Source organism: Sceloporus occidentalis, unplaced genomic scaffold (assembly GCF_023333645.1).
Source record: "Sceloporus occidentalis isolate IW3139 unplaced genomic scaffold, rSceOcc1.0.p SCAF_6, whole genome shotgun sequence".
Taxonomy (NCBI): domain Eukaryota; kingdom Metazoa; phylum Chordata; class Lepidosauria; order Squamata; family Phrynosomatidae; genus Sceloporus; species Sceloporus occidentalis.
The window spans coordinates 84,321,709-84,343,340 of NW_028316986.1; the positions used below are offsets into that span (position 1 = coordinate 84,321,709).

The 21,632-nt window shown below is 41.8% G+C and overlaps 1 protein-coding gene across 2 annotated transcripts in view; it reads right to left on the reverse strand.

Moving 5' to 3' along the window:
* Positions 1-21,632, reverse strand: part of GRM1 (glutamate metabotropic receptor 1) — a 266,340-nt gene that overhangs the window by 64,735 nt on the left and 179,973 nt on the right. For both annotated transcript variants that reach the window (XM_089530235.1, XM_089530236.1), the window contains exon 5: positions 11,429-11,675. In XM_089530235.1, the coding sequence (XP_089386361.1) occupies positions 11,429-11,675 (247 nt within the window). The remainder of the gene's footprint in view (positions 1-11,428; positions 11,676-21,632) is intronic.

Below are 21,632 nucleotides of genomic sequence, written 5' to 3' on the forward strand. Positions count from 1 at the left end.
ATTTGACATATAACTTGTTATCCAACAGTCTTTGGAGGACTTTCCTCACCAGTTGCACATGGCTAGCAAGGTCCGGAGAGTAAATGAGGATGTCGTCTAGGTATACCAACACCCCCTCGTACAACAAGTCATGCAACACCTCATGTATCAGCTTCATAAAGCATGATGGCCCCCCCGAAAGCCCAAAAGGGAGGACCAAGTATTCAAATGCCCCCAGGGGGCAATGGAAGGCAGTCTTGTACTCATCCCCCTTCTTAATCCTTATTCGGAAGTAAGCATCCCTTAAGTCCAACTTAGTGAAAACTTTCCCCGTGGACAACCTGCTCAACATGTCCTTCATTAGAGGCAGGGGGTATTTACTACATGTGCTGATGGCATTCAGATTTTTGTAGTCCGTCACCAATCGGAGTGTCCCATCTTTTTTTTCCCGGAAAAACACTGGAGCCCCAAAAGGGGAGCTGGAGGGGCGAATGAAACCCCTAGCCAAGTTCTTGTTAATGAATTCCTTCAGTGTCACCATCTCCCTTGGAGTCATAGAGTACAGTTTTGGTTTGGGGAGTGGGGCCCCTGGTGTCAGCTCTATAGCACAGTCTGTGTCTCTATGTGGTGGCAGAGTGTCACACTCAGTTTCCTCAAATACTGCCCTCAAATCCTTATATGCTTCTGGGAAATTCCCCATCTCCTGCAACCGATGGGCTGCCTCTCGTGGAAAAGGCCCATAGACGGTCACCGCTGTGGCTCGGTGAGGTTCCCTCTCCAGGGTCCTACCAGGGCCCACATGATCACTGCACCCAGGGTCGTTGAACACCAGTTGCTTAGTTTTCCAATTGATGCCTGGGTTGTGGAACGCCAGCCAGTCTATTCCCAGCACCAAATCACAACCCCTGGTAGGCCCAACCACAAACCGAATAGCTTCCCAGTGTCCTGAAATCTGCAAGGTGAGTTTCTCCGTCTGACAACCGCTGGGTGCTCCCCCCATGACCGTCCCGTCCATCTGTAGGAACGGGATCGGCTCCGGCAAAGGCTCCTGCTCAATCTGGAGCGATTGCACCAGCCTTTCACTGATCAGACATCGGGTGCACCCCGAGTCCAAAGCTGCCAGCATTGGCTCTGTAGTCTCCTTTATTTTATGTCCCAATTTAACTTCCAAGAAATATATTGAGACTCCTCCACTCACCAAGTCCGGGATTGTCTGGTCCTGAGCCGGTCCTGCGGGGCGCTCATTTTCCCCGCCCGGCTGCTCAGCGGCTTGACCGGCCGCTCCTTTTGCCGCGCCTCCTTGGGCACCTGTCGCAGCCTTAGGGGTTCCTTTGGAGTTGGCCTTTTCCGGACAGGCGGCAATCAGGTGGCCCCTTTTCCCGCAGGCCAGACAGAGGCCCAACCGCATCCGCCGCTGCTTCTCTGTCTCAGCTGAAGCCTTCGGTTTTCCCGGTCCGCTGTCCCGACTCACTGTTCCTGCCATCCGCCCTTGTTGGAAAGCTGCCTGCTGCTTTGCTAGTCGGATCCGTTCCTTGGTGGCCTCGGCCTCCCCGGCACAACGAATCCATTCTTGCAGCCCCTGAGGCGTTTCTTTCATCAAGATTCACTCCAGCAGTTCAGCACGGAGCCCATCCTGAAATTGGCGGGTCATCATGGCCTCTGGGTAGTCAGGGATGTGGGTGGCTATACTCCGGAACTCCAACACATATTCCGCCACGGAGCGGGTCCCCTGCTGGAGGGCGGCAAACTTGGCCTTGGCCCGGTCCACTCTAAACGGGTCTTCGAACCGGGCCCGCAAAGCTGTCATGAAGGCCGACAGGGACCGCAGTTCCCGCGCCCCACAGTCATACAGCTGCACCAGCCACTGCGCCGCTTGGCCTTCTAGCCGGCCGGCTACACATCTCACCTTTTCAGCCTCATCCGGGAAGAAGTCACCACGGGCACGCATGTGTCCGGCCACCTGGGCGAGGAAGAATGGGAGCTGCTCGGGGTCCCCGTTGAACTTGGCCTCTAGTTTGCCCGCCAGCAATTCACGCAGCGCCACCGCTTCTTCCCGCCGGTGTCTTGGGGTTCCCCCAACTCCCCTTTGACGCGAGGAAAGCCGGGTGCTCTGTTCATCTTCGTCCTCCTCCTCCGAACCGCCGTCTTCCTCTGCCTCAGTCGGCTGGGCGGCTAGGACGGCGGCGGCCGCTGTTGCTTTTCGGGCTCCCTGGCCCAGTTTCTTCCCATCCTTGGGCATCAGGCTGGCCACCATAGCCTTCAGTTCGCGGAGGTCATCCTTGACACCGGCCACCTCCTCTGACAGGTTCTCGGGCCCAGGGCTCTGTAGCATGGCCTCTCCAAGGCCTTGGTCCCACGCAGTCAACCTGCCCGCTCGGCGCCGGTGCCTCCCGGTCCCCGTTGGCAGGTACCACCAGTCCTCCGGCTGGTCCTCGGAGCTGATCCCTGTCTTGGGCCTCGCTCCCTGGCGCCCCTCGACGCCGCTCATCCCCTCGGTCTCGAGGTCTTCCGTGTCCTCCACGACATCAGTCTCAACGTCGGGTTGTTCAACCTGCACCTTCACATCAGCCATGATGTTTTTAGCAGATTCTGCTGACTGTAAGACCCAGCAACCTCCACCAGAAATCCACAACAGCAACTTGCTTCAAAGCAGTGAAGTTTTATTGGAAATACAGGTAGATGTGACTAGACAAACTTTTCAGCAGAATCTGGCGAGCCAAGCCCCAAGCACTAAGTTAAAACAGCTACTCCTCCCCACCTTTTTTCCTGTGAGCCCTTTCCCCCCTCCTTCCAGGACTAGGAATCCTGAGAAGCCAACACTGTGGCCTTGAAGACTCTTACAGATGTCTCGGCCTTATCGCATTCCATTCCATAGCAGCAATCATTCCCATGCACCAGCTAGCTCTAACACCCCCCACTACAAGCAGGCAGAACTACAATTCTAAAGCAATTGCTAAGCAAGATGATCAATGACTATAGGAACTGTGAATCTTGTTTGGTAATTAGCTTTGGAGTTCTGACACTCGCTCCCCTCCTTTCCTGGATGATCTTCAACATCTTTGCCTGAAGAAGCCCATGAACCTTTGAAAACTTGCATAATGTATTTTATGCTTTAGGGTTGGCTGAATTTTTGCTGCTTCGTGTATTTTGTATTTTGTTGTATTTCTTGAATGACTCATCTGTATAGGATTAATTTGCAAGGAAAAGTTTCCTAACTAACAATATACTGGCAATATGAACTGATAGCACTAGCAAAGAAAGTAATGTAATACTGTGGTGAACTCTTTGATCATTTAATGTGCTATTGTACTGTTTTGTGTACAATATGACAGGCTGTACACAAGATGTGTACAAAAGATATGACATATCTTTTCATAAGACAAAGGTTGAGAACACCTTCAGCTACACATGGTAATCACTTTTCATTTATATAAATTTCTTATGTTTAAGATTCAGCTTAGAAAAGACATCAGTGAACTGGCAGCAGGGAAGAGAGTCAGGTGCAGAATTCCTGATGTCTCTCCATCAATATGGACCACCAATGTGCTTCCAAATATAGAGAAACTGTAATTCAACCACTCTGATGTGAAATTGAGACAGTCATTCAAGGAGAATCGGTTCCACGAAAAGTCTCCCCCCAACTCATAGGTTTTGCTTGTGTTTTGCTATAATCTCTGTTGCCCCCCTCCCCACTGACAAAAGGATGGCATGGGCTGGCTTCTAAATCTTTGTTTTTACTTTCATATAAAATATTTAGTTTTAAATTAATTAATTGGTGTGTGCATTCCAGTCATTTGAGACTTATGGTGACCCTAAAATAACCCCACCACAGAGGTTTTTTGGCAAGATTTGTTCAGAGGGGGTTTGTCTTTGCCTTCTCCTCCCAGAGTACTAGTTCAACACTTAAATCACTACAGCACACTGATTCTCTACATTCCTATACAAAAAAGGAGAACTAAACATTGAAAACATGAGAATTTCCAGCCTAGAGCCTAATTTGGGGGTGAGGGAGAGAGAGAGCAAAGGCAGGTGAAACTTTGGTCAATCCCCAGACCTCTTTTCCATTTTCAGTTCTATCACCACTCTTACATTACCTCTGAATGGCGCAGACCTTGTTTTAAAGCAAGGATTTTGCTGCTGATGCATGTAGGCAAAGCCTGATGGTTTAGCGATCGTGAATTGTTTTTCTTTTATAAGGTCCTCTCCTCAGAGAATAGCAGGCCTGATCTACCAGATGCACCACCTGTCTTTGTTAAACCTGTGGAGGCTCAAAGAATATTCTACTTGACTCAAGAAGGTTTCTTATGGTGGACTCAGAGGATCCTTGACATAAATTAATCAGAGTTACATTTAAAAATGAATGAAAGGCAGATTAGCAAGCATCTCATGAACAATTAGCAATCCAGGTGGAAAATCTGCTGCTTGCTTGCTCAAAGGAAGTAGGATATGCTTGTACCAGATCAAAACAAAGTTAGTGTACATGCTTCTGGAGGCTTTCAAATAGTGCACTCTGTCCACCATCTTTGCCTCCCGTGGTTCTGCCTGCATAAGACTTATAAGCACTGTTCTGCAAGATCTCTTGGTGCTACTTGGCGATGCTGCTTTTTTCTTAACAGAGAAAAGAAGGGCAGTGCAGAACTGGATGAATGACAGTCATGATTTCAAGGTGGGAGAGAAAGAAGTAGGAGTGAGTGGAGCAGAGTAAAAGAAGGAGGAGAAAGAAAAGAAGGACCAGTGAGTCTAGACAGACAGGCTGGCTGTTGAAACACAGAGGAGAAAAGATCTTTGTAGGTGGCAGGCAGAGGTGTGTTTTGGTTTAAATTCAGAATGAGGAGAAAACCACAGTCACAAAAATGATATGTTTCTTTATGTCAAGAAATTGAAAAGAGGTGTGCTTCTTTCTGGGACACTACTTTGTTTCTCTGCTTGCTGGGTGTAGACTGAGGTGAAGGCATTTTTCCCTTGAGTGTCACAACCATAGACAGCCCGAGGACAAGAAAAGGCAGACAGCTGTTTATGTGCCCTGAATAGTAATGAAGAACAGGCAAATGAAACTGGTTCTGAAGAGCAGAAGGACACTGCTAGGAATGCTTTCTCACCTGAAGCTGAAATAAGATAACTCATGCTTACTACTTTTATGTGTCTGTTGGAAGCTGTATTTGAGGGAGGATTTTTTTGAGAATAACACCAAAGGATTTCGTATTGAGAACTACAGTCTTCCAAGATCAGACAGGATCTGATGTCTTCAGATTATTTAGGCATTCTTTACATTAGGCTAAAAATCTGTATGCTAGGTGGTGAAAGCAAGAGTGAGCATTTTTCTTAGCAGCTTGTCTTGAACAGTTTGGACCATGAGTAGTAGTTGTGTATTCCTTGATCATCCTTGAGGCCTCTTCCAACTCTATGATGCTATGCTAAGATGGGAAAAAGAGGGGCAACAAACAAACCTACCTGAGGGACATGGTTTCTTGTTGCTTCTGATTGCATCCTCACAACATGACCTTATCCATGAGTTATGTGCCCCCCTCCCTGAAAAGGAGGATTGTACCCTTAACATCCAGTCCTTTTGTCATATAGGTTTGATGCTACTATGCTATTTTGAGTTAATGAGGCCCCTCACAATTGGCAGCAAAATCCACATTTTACTGAAGTACAGATAAATAGATGATCAAACATATGGCCCAAGTTCATTAGATGTCCACTAATCATCAACATGGTGTAGTGGTACATCCTTAGGTCCAGCATCTGTAGCCATACAGCTCAGCTAAATTTGGCTGACCTCTGTTGGAAATGGTGCTGCCTTACAAGCTTGGTCTGATGCACCAGAACACTTCTTTTGTTTCTCGCAAGACTGGTGTCCAACCATTGTGACTGAAGCCCTTTTCCATTATATTTATATCCTTTCCTCTTTTACTTCATATGTAGATTATTTTATAGCTGTCTTGGAAATAATGATTCACCAATATAAGTGGAACCACTGTATTATCTGAAACTCAGGACCTTTTGCTTTCATTTAAGTGGCCCTTCCATATGGCCGCTGCCGTGAGGACGTCACGGCTGCGCTGCCTCTAGATGGGGTGGCGCGGATGTGACATCCTTGCTCCGCGCCAGGGCGCTTAGTGCGCCCTGAACACGGAGCAGGAAGGAGCTCCATTTCGGAGCTCCTTCCTGGTTTAGTCTGCTGGGCGCAGCCTTCAGACGGCTGCGCCCAGCGGACTAAAAGAGAAAGGGGCCGCTTGGAGTGGGCATATCATCCCCGCAGCATCCAAAAGACATGTCCTTACCCGAAAATATGCAGTATAACACCTAGTCACACATCTGCTTGGCACATCTTTAGCATGGGTTTTCAGACACAAAAATGCCCTTCAAATACTACAGGAGAGATGTAGCTGATCCATGGAAGAAACACCTCTTTTCCTATAAAGGTATTTCCTAGCTTTGTTTTACAAGTAGCATTTGCTTATTTCCTTTTAAAAAATATTTCTAAATTCCTCAGTCACTCTTCATAAAGCGGAGGCATAAGAATCATACAGCATTTATTTTAAAATATCTCTCTGTGTAGCCTGTGATTTGTAATGCTACATCCCTCCATACCACTGCCAGGGCCACAAGGGATCATATAGAAACCAATAATACTTTTATTGGGTTATTAATTGGTTCAGTGTGCTTGCTTCAGCTACAAGAGTCTAGCTTCACATTTTCTCTCCATTTAAGTAACAAAATGGCCCAATGACTTGGACAATGAAAACTGAAATGAATGAGGTGTGTCTAGTTGTCTTCTTTCTAGTTAGTACTGAAGTTTTGCTTTGCTATTATTCCAGATGTCACCCTCTTCATTTTTTATTCTTATTGTAAAAGTAGCCACTAAGGGAAGAGTAGTATCCTTTGATAATTCTGTAAGCAAAGCCAGACATAATCTTCTGGAACCCCATTACTAGTTAAAAGCCAACCTTTCCATGTCTTGCTAACTGACGATCCCACCTAGTTATACCAAGTAATTGTCTTGCCTTAGCAAGAAGCTCTTCTGCTGGCACAAGTTGGAAGACCTGAGTATCATTAGCCACTGCAGCTCTCCATGCACCATCCCACTGCATTCTGGAGAGTCCCACAACCATCAGAAGGGAAAGAGGGGCTTAACTGAATTGAGTATAGCCAAATGTGGGAGGCCTGGGTCCTTATTTAGAGGTTAAATAACAGGAAATTATGTATTTGAAATAGTTCAAAGCTCAGCTTGCTTTACAAGGATTTCTATAACCTAAACCCAATGTTATGCCCATGCAATGACCCTCTACCACAAAGCCCCCTTGCTTCTTTGTTACAGCCCTTCAAAGTGGCTGAAAACCTGCTCTGGAAGGTTTCCCAACCTTCTATGCATGTTTTGATGCTCCTAAAAGATGCACTAAAGGGGATCACTGGTTTCCATTCCTGCTAACAGAAGCAGTAATGTCAGTGGAGTTACCCTCTTGGAATCTAACTTATGTGTGACCCTTCACTTACTTTACTGAAACAAGGGATTACTTTGTCCCTCTAGATGTTTTTGGATGGCACTTCTCATAACCTTGTGATGGCTAGGCAAGTTGTAGGCCAAAAACATCTGGCGAGAAACATTTTACTGAGAAAATAAACATAGCAATGCCTCTCCATGGACCTTTTTATGCCCAGCAAGTATGGTCTATTCTTACACAACACCATCCCAATATCTCAAGTGGCAAATCTAAGGTTGAGGATTGTGATTTGGAAAAAAATGGCATAGCTATTTCATCAACAAAGATAAAAATAGATTATAAACATAGTTATTAAAATTAGTAAGCAAATGAAATTACAGAGAAGGCATATTTGCTGAGATTCCACCCCCTGCCCCTTTAATTAAGCCTTTTATTCTGCTAGAGGCCTGTTACAGAAATGTTGTCAGTGTTTGTTTCTTTGTTTAAAATGCAGATATACGTAAGTTAATGAAGTAGATGTATTTCTAGGCATGAATTATAGATGTATTCTTTAACAGGAAATTTTACCAGGCATAAAAATAACATGGAATGAAGAATAGGGATAGGTTCATACACCACAAAAAGGAGAGCAGTTCAACATGTTTCACGTAAGGTTTTATTCAAAACTAACAATATGTACATGAGAAATAAAACAGCCAAGTTCATCAAGTCTTGCATGAATAAACAAAAACATTTTGAAACTTCTAAAAATAATTTGAAGACTTCTTCCAAAATGCATCCAAGGATAATTGTTTCCTTTCACAAGCTTCCACTTTTCTTATGATTTCCACTTTGATGGCCATACTTACAAATCTATGCTTTTTTTGATATGCATGGGGAAGCTGGTGTGCCAAGCTAATTTTCTTTCCTCCTTTCTCTATGTTTTGCTTTTCATTAATTCTCAGTAAGGGATTTCAGAGAAATCAGCTTTTTATCTTGCTGGCAGTAGGTAGGCACACAAAGCTAAGTTAGGATCAGTTGAGAACTTCATTCTTTCCCCACTCAAGCGTTATTCCATTGTTTATTGCAGACACTTTGCTGCAACATAGCAGCAGAAAGTCTGTGGTTCTCTAGCATTCCCATCACCCTTCAAACGCTGTTTAAAAAGCTCCCAACTAGAGTCTAAACCAAGGGCGAGGAAGAAAAGAGAGGGAGCTGGATGCGCAGGAAAAATCTCCATTAAAAGGACCTTCTTTGACAAGGATTTGTTAATTGAAGGATGCTGTATTTCTAAACCTCTACTCTTTACTTGGAGCAGAGCTAGAAATCATGCAACCTATGGGCCAAATATAGCCCCAAAGCAATTCCTGGAGGCCCACCACAGCAAGCATTATTTTAATTTTAAACAATATAATTAAAAAAACTCAAACAATTCTCCTCTTTGGAATTTATGGAAAAATTGGAAAGAATAATTCCACTTCTGGGGAATGTGATTTTCCCATACATTGTTTCAGCATAATATCTATTTCTTTTAATGGAAGCTATTTTTTTAAAAAAAAATGGATGCAACCTTCTAATGATTGTTATAAAGCCTATCTTTAAAAAATAAAAAGTCTAAAAGCAAACAGAATTTCAACTAAAATGCTTAGGCAACAGAAAAGTCTTAACTGGTAGTGGAAAGACTAGGAAAGGCATTACAGATTTGGGATACCACAATACTGAAGCCACTGCTCAGTGAAGGGCCTTCACAGATGTTCATAAGATCTGAGTAAGCTAGTGTGGAAAGAGGAAATAATTCGGTCTTTGGGGCCCAGAGTGTTCAGACATTTAGTACCAACATCTTCATATGGTTTCAGAGGTCAACAGGCAGCCTACACTCCCCCCCCCCCCCCACACACACAATAAGCAAACATATAACTAACGTTGGCTGAGCCTGTCAGGCTTCTGGCATCTAGCTAGAAGCTCGAAGAACATCTTTAAGCACTGATCTGCTCTGCTCAAGGTGTAACATTTTATAAGTTTCCTCTTTCTCCTGTCCTCTCCCCTCTGCTGAGTTAACTGAGTGAAAACTACTTTTGCACTTTGAACTCACTTTGAAGCAACTGTACTAATCTAAGAATGAAGTTATGTGGAGGGAGAGAGAGAAACTGGGACTTTTTAAAGAAGCTGAAAAAGTGGGACAACATTAGATTAATTTTGACTGTCTCTGCCAAACTGGTGGTTTGAGGGTATGGCGTAAAACCCATTAGGGCTCTCAGACCTACATATTGCAATGCTGGCTCAAGGAGTATCACTTTCATGAATGTAATATAAAAATTCACTACAAAAACACCTTAGGTCCAGAACACACTGCAGAAATAACTGAGTTTGAGTCCACTTTCACTGCCCTGGCTCAATGCTAGGGAATTTGAGGAACTGTAGTTTTGTGTGACGTTTAGCCTTCTCTGTCAGGGAGCTCTGGTGCCCTAATAAACTACAATTCCCAGGATTCTCTAGCACTGAGCCAGAGCAATTAAAAGTAGTTTCAAACTGGACTATTTCTGCAGTGTGTTTTGGACCTTAGTTACCTCTTAAATTTTTTGTGTTGACAAAAAAGGTGTGGAGTGAAGGTTAAAAGCAAAGTATTGCATTCTGAGTTGTTTCTAGTTGCTAAACCATATATCTTTACTGCATATAATTAAAATGTAAAGCATTATTTCAAAAAAGATAAATAATTTGTTTTCCACATACAAGGATTTATTCTCTTTGTACAATGCACTTTTTGTCTTTGCTCAAATGTCTTTCAACATCCAATATATATAAAAATAATGGACAGTTCTTTCATGAATCATTGGAAAGCATGATTTACTGGAACAAGTCATTAAACTGTGAAGGCAACATTGATAATTGCTTTGTGGTGTTTTGTTTTAATTTGAGAGACATATTGAGAATCTATATTCTTTTCAGAATGAAAGACATACACAAACAAACCCACTCCTTGGCAGGCATGTGAAGATTTCCCACTCTCAGTTTCATTGTGTTTCTCCAAATCATCCATCCTTTATTTATATGAAGTTGTAAGATGTTTTTCCCTTCCAGCATGGGCATTCATATGTATTTCCTCAAATACACACATTTTCATATGCAGTTTCCTGCTGTTTGCATTTTTGTATCCTCCTTGAGAAAAGATTTGTATGCATTTTTCAACTGAATGCCTTCTTCTGTTTACACATAGTTCTGTGCATATTTATTTTTTAAGTACACTCCAGTCCTCGCGAATGCATACACTTCCAAAGCAAGGTACTCTTTATCCCACGGGAAAGGCAAAATAAAATAGTTCAAGAGTTTCCATTCTTGGACTGAATCATCGAGTGCATTCAAGAACTCAGAAGAAGACTTGGACTTATCTCGGCAGCTATGGAGGAACTAGACAAATATATCACTGAATACTAAAGTTAGAATGGTCCGCACCATTGTATTCCCCATCACTATGTATGGCTGTGAATGCCAGTGGAAAAAAAAGCTGATAGGAAGAAAATCATTTGATATGGGGTGCTGGAGAATACCTCCATGAATACTGTGGACTGCTAAAAAGACAAATGGATGGTTCCTAGAGCAAATCAAGCCTGAACTCTCTATAGAAGCAAACATGACTAAACTGAGGCTGTCATACTTTGGCAATATCATGAGAAGAAAGGATTCATTAGAAAATACATATGTTTGGAAAGGTGGATGGCAATAGGAAAAGAAGACCAGATGGATAGATTCAAAGTGGGAGGCCATGGCCATGAGTCTGCAAGACCTGAGGAGGGTGGTGTGGAAAAGGCAACTTGGGAGGTTTCTCATTCATAGGGTCGCCATAGGTTGAAGCCAACTTGAAGGAAGTTAATAAGAAGAAAGAAGCAAAATGGGTGTTCTCTCTCATTTCAACTCCAGTTAATATTTAATGTTATAAGTGGAAATGTCTAGCAATGATTCAGTCTAAATTATATAAGCCATGATCATTACCATTTTGATGGATAAAGCAAAACACAGCAATATCTTACCTTCCTGGGGCATCTCCATTTTCATCAATTCGAACCTCTTCTCCTGAAACCCCAATGAAGGAAGAATTTAGGAGAAAATCCAAGAGCTTCCTTCCATCAATTGGCGTCATAGCATCACACAGTCCAACGTGTCCTGGACACAGGGCGTGATGCATACTCTGTAGCCCATGGGCCATAGCATAGATAGCGTTGATAACAAATCCCATTTTACTGTCCTGGACATAGTTTTCTTCTAAACTTTCATTGCCTGCAACCAAAAGAAAACCGTATTACTCCCAATATAGTAAGACATTTAATGGTCAAAAATATGCCTTGTGTATATATAAACATCAACATCAAGAACATCAAGAGGACTTCAAGTATGACTCGCACAAGATACCCCTTATCCTTGGAACTGTCTCCCAAAGGATTCTTCCCAGGGTTAACCCAAGACATTTTGCTGTCTGAAGCAGTTAATGATGTTCTCTATCCTCTGAAGACAATATACATAGCACCTAAAGTCAGTGAAATTATTTCATTATACAAGGTAAAAACTCCACAGGTATCTTGACAATGACAAAATAAAATCATAACAACTTGCTTCCTTTTCAAGGTATGCCAAAGTTTAAACCTTGAAGCAGCTCCCTCACTCAGTCCCAGAACTCTTCTTTTCTCAAAACCCACTTCTCCTTTGAGATCTTAACTTCTCAAATTTCAAGTTCAAATACTCTGCTATTACTAAGAGGACAGTATGTGGAACTGAAATAATGATACATTCTTCCCATACACTGCTGCCTCTATTTTCTTCACCTTCCTTTCCTGTCTCATTTGCAACTGTTTCTAGGCTGCTCTTCTATAGAAGCAGACCTGTCATCTCTCTCTCTCTCTCTCTCTCTCTCTCTCTCTCTCTCTCTCTGGGTGAAAGATAATGTACATGTGCTATGCTGACTAAAAGAATACTACATTATAATACAAAATGCAATTACACTTCATAATAAGAACCTAACAGAGCCAAACCTAAGAAAGACAAAGAAAGAATAGGGTAAAGGGAAAGGCGAGTAGTTTACCTTGGAAGAGTTGAAAAGAGTAAACACACTTGAAATAACACGATAAGCAGTCTTAAATGAGAGCATGTCAGGCAATTTTAAAGAAGAAAATAACTTCCTTGGCACATTTGAAAATATTTGCCTTGCTTTGTGTGTTGGGCCATCTTTCAATTTTCTATGGCAGATGCTTGCAGCAGCTTTATGATCAGGATTCCTTTAGCCTTAAAGCCGTAGATGTCCCCACTGCAGTATTATATCACTTTGGTGTCACTTTATTTGCCATGGTTCCATCCTATGGAATTCTAGCATTTGTAGCTCCATGAGGCATTTAGCCTTTTCTGTTAGAGAGCTCTGGTGCCTTCTCAAACTACAAATCCCAGGAGTCTGTAGAATGGAGCCATTATAGTTAAGATGCTATCAAACTACTATAAACTTGCAGTGTCAATGCATCCACAGTCTTCAATCAACCTGGGCTGTCTTTTAGTTATACTACCACAGGCTGTGCCAATAACATGAAAAATGATACCATAAGCTGTACTGTTCATGGACATGCTACTTCCTAACTCACAACATTTCACAAATGAAAGCTGGGACATATGTGGCCAAGAAATATCATTTTGTGTTCAAGATGGCAGAAGTTATTCATGAGGAAGAACACACAAGCTAGGAGAGACTGTAGTAGTTTGCTATTGCTTGAGCCTATTGGGAAAGACAAAACTCTGTACCTTCTAATCTTCTCCTTCCTGATGAATTAATTGGATGCAGACTACTTCTGTACTTTGAACTCAATTTGAATCAATGGACATACCAGTAAGTCAAAAACAGAGGGGAAGGATAGGAGGAAGAGAGAGAAGCTGGAACATTTTAAAACCAGAAGCAAAAAAGGAATGACAAAGGATTAAAGAGAACTGTCCCTGCTAAATTGGGACAGTTGGTGGGTATGTTACTTTTAAAATGCATTCCCAACTGCAGCTCTTCAGTTGACTGTAGATGGGTGCTGAAGGCAAATCCATTCAACACACAAAATTTGCATTTAGATGACTAAATTGTCAATCAGTCACAATAGATCTGACAGCTGTCAGACACATTGTATCTAAACTACAGTCATATTGCCTTCATACAACTTTAACTGTTGTATCTCCATCCTTAAAAAATCCTGGGATTTACAGTTAGGTATGATACCCAGAATTTTCTTTTACACAAGTCTAGTGTACTCCTTTGAACTATGATTCCTGGTGTACCCTGAGGTACCTACCTCCAGTATAGATTTTAAATGATTTATTCTTTAACTTATTATTCCCAGGGTACAGGGTTTATTTTACATAGCTCTTTAAACTGCAAATCCAAAGATACCTTAGAATGGATGCATGCCCATTAAAGCGGTATGATAACTGTGTAAAGCAGATGCAGCTATAGCTTGGGCTGTTTTTCTTCTTTAATAATAACTAGCATCACCACACTGAGCATCCCCATACTCAGAGCCATGCCAGGAAGAGAAGGGTTTGTGAACCCTTTGAAATTTCCTATTCATGGTGATGACCAATATCAGACTATTTTGTGTTTCAGCTCCACAGTGGGAGGAAACTTCCATCAAAGCTATTGAGATATTTTTCTGCTATTGCAAACAGCTGGCATGGAAGTTGACCCTGACAGGAACTCTGAGGAGGGCAAAGGGTCAAAACTGTTCCTACCAATGTTGTCAGGGCCAGCCCAAGACATTTCACTGCTTGAGGGGGAACTACAAATGTTCCTCTCCCCCTCCCCCTTACCAAAGTCAAGGTTCATAGCACCCCAAGCTAGCTCAGTTATTTTAGAATATGAGGCAGAAAATCCAACAAACATTTCTTCTCTCTGCTGGCAGTAGAAGTACAATAACATCTGATTAAATAGTTAAGAATGTGCCCCCCTTTCACCATATTTTAAATCTTTTGCCTAAGGCAGTGTCTTCACCATGCTTAATAATAGGGTCAGTTCTGAATGCCATCTAGCTCCTCCTGTCCCTTTCCTCTGCCATCTGTTAAAAGTAAATTTACTACCTGCCAGAGCAGACAACAGAAATTTAATTTTGTTTTTCTTTTTTCATTACAAGTCTTCTGGCAGCAGAAAAAGTTGCAGGTTTTTGGGACCATTAGATTCTTTGTTATTTTCGTCTATATAACAAAATATGATGCAGTGTTGGGAAGCAGAAAATATAGGAAGATTTGAGAATCATAGCTTTTTGTATGTTAAGGCACAGGTAAGAAACCTCTTTGAGTCTGAGGGCCAGACTTAATTTCAGAGGTGCTGGGAGTGGCATTCTTCTGCTGGGACCAACCAAGGATTAAAAATATATACTCTTGCTGGTAACTAAGCCTGAACAGGCCTTTCCTGAATAGAACCACTCAGCCAGTGGTTCTATATTCTATATTCCTTCCTATTATGTACAGTGTATCACTCAGTTTATGGATTATTTTATTATTAATAGTTTATTTTAACTGATAAATTTTAATTGTAATGTGTTTACTTCTTTTTTAGGGGGGATGGGGATATTTATAATATGCAATGTACAATGTATTGTATATTGGAATGATTTTTAGATGTAAGCTGCTTTGATTGTTTGGCAACAGAAAAGCAGGGTATAAATAAAGTTTTTTTATTATTATTAGAAGTATTTCAACCTTTTAGAATGGAGTGAAATGAGCAAGAGATGGAAAATCAACAAATGAAGTATCATTGAGGAACACGAATGTCCAGAGGGCCAGACTGGGATCCCCCCAGTCCAGCTCTCAAGGAGAGGGGAATAAGAAATGTCAGGGTAAGAGTGCTGCCTTGAAAAGTGTGTGCACATAAATTTTCCTCATTTGTTTGACTTGGTGTCTTTTATTTGAATGGCTTATTGTCTGCAATTGTGGGTGATGCTTAATGTATCATGCTTAATGACATCATCAAGGACTGCTACTTTTAAGATCACCTCTTCAGCATCACCACATTGGGTCACCCCTTGGCATCACAAGCAGCTGGCTAAGGTTCTGGTGATGAAATCTCAGAGTCTGGAATAGTTCTGACCTCACAACCCTTTCTCCTGTTCATGAAATACTGCATTACAAAGCAGAATTTGCAACAGGAGAATCTGCCGTTCTAGAAAGGGGAATTTACAGTGTGTTCATGTACTTCTACATATCAACCTTTCCTTTTGTACTGTTTCACATTTCCAAATACCCTTATGGTTGCTTTCCCTTTGCAATGTAATCATGGGCTTAGAACTCCAGCAGATGAAGGAAGCTAAGCAGCCACCTTACTGTTTCTCTGCTAAACATTCCAATTGCTCTTTCTATTTCTTTCCCCCCTCTAAGATCTAAGGGTTGTAGCACATGTTTGCAGTTTTTCTAGCATCACATCTACTTTTTGCATGTGTTTAAGTCCAATAGGAAAAATTCTATATCTCTCTATCATACAGAAGTGCCTGGGCATATCACTTAAAGGGAGTCACAGAATTCATAGAGAAAATGCAAAAAATAGCTACACAAGTGACTCATGCATTAGCCTTTGCTGGTTCTGTGCAATGCCTGAAGCTTCTCTCAGACCCTGGAGTCCCGGCCTTGTATTGCAGTATGTCAAAAATGATAAACCCAGGTTTGTTTAATCCTTCATGGGACAGCTCTTGCTTTTATGACAGGGAAAATATGATGCTTTTGCATGATGATTGTTATGAGTTTATTATATAAAAATGTCTTTCTAATTTTGCTTGCACTTCTGGATTATTATCAGTCACTACAAAACTATCCCCAAGGCCACCAAAATATTATTTCCATTGTGTGACATTTGTGTTTTTCTTCACTCTTTCAGATACTTTGGCCCCATTCACACTACAAAAATAATCCATGATGAATCCAGGTTGAATCCATGTTGTTCACACATATCCTGAATTCTCTTGATGCACTTTTGGGGAAGGCCATCAGCTGCATATTTTGTATCATGTTCTAAAGACTAATTGCATGAATTTCTGGATCACTGTAGTAGTCTTCTGAAGCAACATGGGATCAACCATGAAGATGTGTTGTGTTGCCTCTGGACATGTGGGACTAATGCATAAGTAAATATTTCAGACCAAGATAACAGAACTTTTTAGACTTGATGAACATAGGGAAGTTAATTGGAAACATTAATTTAGTCAGTGGTTTCTGTCACAACTGTAGAGATTAAATTGTCCCAAATCTCTTTGTACAGTGTTATTGATTCATGGAGGTGGTTTTATTGATTGCTGTACAACTTTTAATGATTTTTCTGCAAAGCTGTTTTGGCTAGCTAATAATAGCAAAAACTTAGTATTGCAAAACATGGACTGATGTTGGCAAGCAAGGAAAGAAGTCCCTGAGCTGCTTGAAGGGCTGGCATTATTCCATGTAATTGAGTGGAAAAGAATTTTCTAAGGTAGGGTTATAACTAAAAGGACAGGATGTTATTCAGTTATTGCTCTGTTGCATTGTCCATTTGGTTATACAACCCTGGGTCACATTACAAAGCACACAGGATTCTTTGGTAAATTTCATTTTTAGAGCTGTCATTGCTTAAGAATAAAGGATGATGGCTTAGAGCTTTCAGACTTCATTCACATCTCTTGGAAATGACAAAAATAAATAAATAATAGAATGGGAGTATTCAACTTAAATGTTCTGTTTTACCTTAAATAATAAAGAAGAACAGAAAAATAAGGATAAAAAAAAAAGAATAGTCTCGGTCGACTGCAAAAAGAAGCAAAGCAATTCCACAATAGAAGATGTAGATGGAGGATTTCTCTTAATCACTGCTAATGGCTCATTGGGAGGGGCAAGGTGTGCCTCATAGTCCAACAGTAATTGAACCTATAATTCAGGTTGCTGCTAGGACCAATGTACCAAGGAGTGTAATAAAAGAGATGAGCAACTTGTTCATACTCTTGTGCTTTCTGCACTGGTTATAGTCATCAGCCTAGGAGCTTATTTTTACCAAGTATCCGTGAGGATGTGCATTATCAAACATCCACTTTGCAAGGATTCACACAGCAGCAAAGGAAGGGTTAATAGATACAAATTTTCACAAGAAAGTAAAGAAAATTAAGCAATGATGTAAATATGCAAGAATCCTCAGCAATTTGCATAATAACACTTATATGTAGACTAGCCCTAGGAGAAGCAGCATGGGACTGGAATGCATATTATCATGGTTTTCTGCCAGCATATGACTGAAATAGGAATAGTTGGGCAAGACTGTTTCGAAATCCCTGCGTGGTCTCAAAAATACTAGGTTTTAGATTAACAACGTTCACAATGTATGTTGAGTGGAAGAAGTAAAATAAAGAGTGCTACAAATTTCAACAGATGTGGGGAAATCAAAAATTATATTGATGTTATATATAAATGATATGTATTATTTATATAAATTATATAAAACATATACCTGTATAAAGCATACAAATGCAGCCAACTACTGTTTGGTTCCTGTACTGTATAAAGAATACTTGCATCTGTAGCCATAGGGCTATGGATGATTAACATCTTAAGTAGAAGAAATAGGAAAGGGCTTTGACAGATAGCAGTTTGAATTGGTGCACTTCAACTTATTCATTTTAACTCATATAGAGATTAATTTGCAAGAGATAGATATTGCAATCTTCAGCACAAAGAATTGTGCACACTATCTTAGCTAACAGGTTTGAGGCTCAGGGGATGGATTTGACATACAACCAATGAACTTAAAAGTTCCTAAAATCAGTACTGACTCAGGTGCTCTTTATATGCAAACATCTCTCTCTGAAACTTGATTTTATGTGTTTGTGTGTGCTTGGAAGAAGCACATAAATCTGGGACATACTGTATGAAGTGCATCTAGGGAAGATCACATGGCCATTTCTCACACAATTTCTCTTCTGTCCAGGTGTGAAATAATATGGGTTTATTTTTGTTTTGTTTTTTTAGAGTGGGGGGAGATTGTTTCATAGGAGGAAAATACATGTTCTCTGTATGGTAGCTGCATGTGAAGGGGTTATCAGAAGCACTCATAGTAGCAATTGTCCTTGGTTCCTGAAACATGGCAGAAACAGAATCTTTCAAAATTACCCATATGTCAGTGATGCAGAAAGGTCAGATCATCACCCAGCAGCCTCATTATGTCTTTCAGCCTTAAGGATAACAGCGTAACTGGAGCAAGAACTAGATATGAAACTTTCCTCAAACTTAGTTAGTGTTCAGGGTTTGATATTGTACAGTATAGCAAAAATACAAGGATGGCACCAGATATTCTATGACCTAAAGCAAAGCACTCAGTTGTGTCTTACTCTCTACAAATCAAAATGCATAGCATACTAGACCAACCTTTTCCAAGCTGATAGATGTGGGGAGCTGGCAAACATCTGACCAAAAACTGGCTAGAACCTATTTGAAGGACTATTCCATGGCAGTGTGGGCAACAAATAAATTATTTTTGCTGCTAGCATTGCATCTGCATGGAGCCATCCAACAGAGCTGTTTCAAGTGGTCACGGGTCTTTTGCATACTCAGACTCAAGTAGAAACTTCAGACCGCTTGGCAGCATGTTGCAAAGAATTTGCATGGCACTTTGAAGATAAAATTGCTCATCCACTCCAACTTGGATGCTGTAGTTGATACAGTGCCAGTGGATGTCAACTTAGCATCTGTCTGCCAAATGTTAATGGAAACTTTTCAGTTTATGCAGCCTGATAATGTAGACAGGACCCTTGGAGAGGTGAAAGCCATCACATGTGTCTTAGGAGTATATCACACTGGGGCTAATTTTGGCATTACTGAGAGATTAAAACGCATTTAAAGCATCCTGCAAATAAAGTGAAAATGGTGAGTAATTGCCCGAATGATTATCACATGCAATTGCACAAATAAAGTGATATCGAAAATGCATTGTCTCTGAAATCCCAAAAATAACAAGATGTGTGTTAATGCTTCTTTGTGGCCACTTTAGTGGCAGGTTTTGTGTGACATCATGTGAAATCATTTCACATAATTACACAATTTTTCTGGGATATTAATGGGAAAAACTCCTGATCTCTTTCATGGGATAAACTCTTTAGACCCATCTCCTTGGCTGATTAAACAGGCCAGAGGGGGACTGGCTGAGTGGGTGAAGGAGGTAGACAATGCCTCCCTACAATAAGGCAGAGTTCCAGTTTTCCTAAAGGAGACAGTTGAGAGGGATTTTTCTTTGAAAAAGCCATCCCTGTATCCTGCTATCATGAATAATTATTGGCCAGTATCCAACCTACCATTTTTGGGCAAGGTACTGGAACATGTGGTGGCTTCTCAGCTCCAGTGGTTTCTGGATGAAATGGATTATCTAGATTCATTTCAAGCTGGTTTCAGGACTGGATATGGAACAGAGACACCCTTGGTCTCCTTGGTGGATGACCTATGCAGGGGACTGGACTGTCCCTGTTAGTTCTGATGAACCTCTCAGTGGCTTTCGATACCATCAACCATGGTATCATTCTGGGCGGCCTCTCTGGGATGGGACTTGGAGGTACTGTTTACAGAGGCTCTATTCCTTCCGGAGGGGCAGGACCAAGAAGGTGGTGCTAGGGGACCCCTGCTCAACCCTCTGGCCATTGGTTTGTGGGGTGCTTCAGGGTTTTTTATTGTGCCCTATGCTATTTAACACACACACACATACACACATATATGAATCTGCTGAGAGAGGTCATCTGGAGTTTTGGGATGTGGTGTCATCAATATGAGGATGATACCCAACTTTATGAATTTTATCGCATACGTTATGATAACGTTCCGGGAACCAAATAAGAACGGAACGCAGCAAAGTTTACTGCACTGTTTGGTTCCCATCGAGTTCCCATTCCAACCTCAAAGTGTTCCAACAGTGTTCCAGGGTGAGAATGATAAGAAACAGTTCTCAGCCAGATGAAACATTATCATACCGGAACATGAAAAGTTAGAGCAGTAATCCTATCCATTCTTATATGTGTTCTGTCAGTCCTCATGTCCTGATTGGCTGAGACAATTTCCTCCTCTGCAGCCCTAGAGCGTCCAACTGGAAGTTGTCTGAGGTAAAAAGATGATAGAGTGATGACATCACGGCATCGTGCCCCAGCTAAAGAAATGTGCATGCGCCACAGCAGTACAATATGAGAACACACTCGGCAAAAGCACCCATTCGAAGGGGATGCTGTGCAATATAACATGTTCCTGATACGTTATCATCCCGTTATTACTTCTCTAATGCGATGAGTCCCATTCCCAGATTGTTTTGCCACAGAATGTTTTCAGAACTCAGTGAGAACGTTACAGGTTCTGATGCGATAAAGTTCTGTGATTCTTTCCTACCCCAATCCAAAGACTATTCTGGTCCTAAACCAGTGTCTGTAATCAGTATTGGACTGAATGAGGGCAAACAATTTGAAACTTAATCCAGACAAGGCACTGGTGCTTCTGGTCAGTCAGAAGGCATATCAGGGAACAGAGATTCAGCATGTGTTAGACAGAGTTACACTCCCTCTGAAGATGCAGGCTTGCAGTTTGGAGGTACTCCTGGTCTCGGCTCTGAACTTGGAGGCCCAGGTCTTTGCAATGACCAGGAGTGCATTTGCACATATAAAATTTGTTTGCCAAGTGCTCCCATTCCTTGAAACACTGGATCTGGCCTCGGTGATACATGCCTTGGTTACATCTCATTTTGATTACCATAATGGCCTGTACTTGACCCTGCCTTTGAAGTGTTCAGAAATTGCAACTGGCCCTAAGACCTGCAGCCAGGCGGTTGACTTGGGCAGGTTACAGAGACCACACAATGCCCTTGTTAAAACACAAACTAGTGTTCAGTAAGTATCCAAAGCCTAAGGGTTATTTAACACAGTTTGAACGTAAGCAACATCTTGTTGAAACAGCTCCCCTGGCTGCCAATTTGTTTCTTGGCACAATTTATGACCTATAAAGCCCTATATGACTCAGGTCCAGGCAATTCGGAAGACTGCATTTCCCTGTATGAATTGGCCTGGGCTATGAGATCTTCAGGAGAGGCTCTTTTCTCATTCTGACCCCATCACAAGTACGTTTGGTGGGAAAGGGAGAGGGGGGCTTTTCCATGGCTGCCCCTAGACTCTGGAACTCATTTCCCGGGGAGACCAGAATGGCCCCTTTTTTGTAATTATTTAGCCAGCAGGCTAAAACCTTCTCATGCAG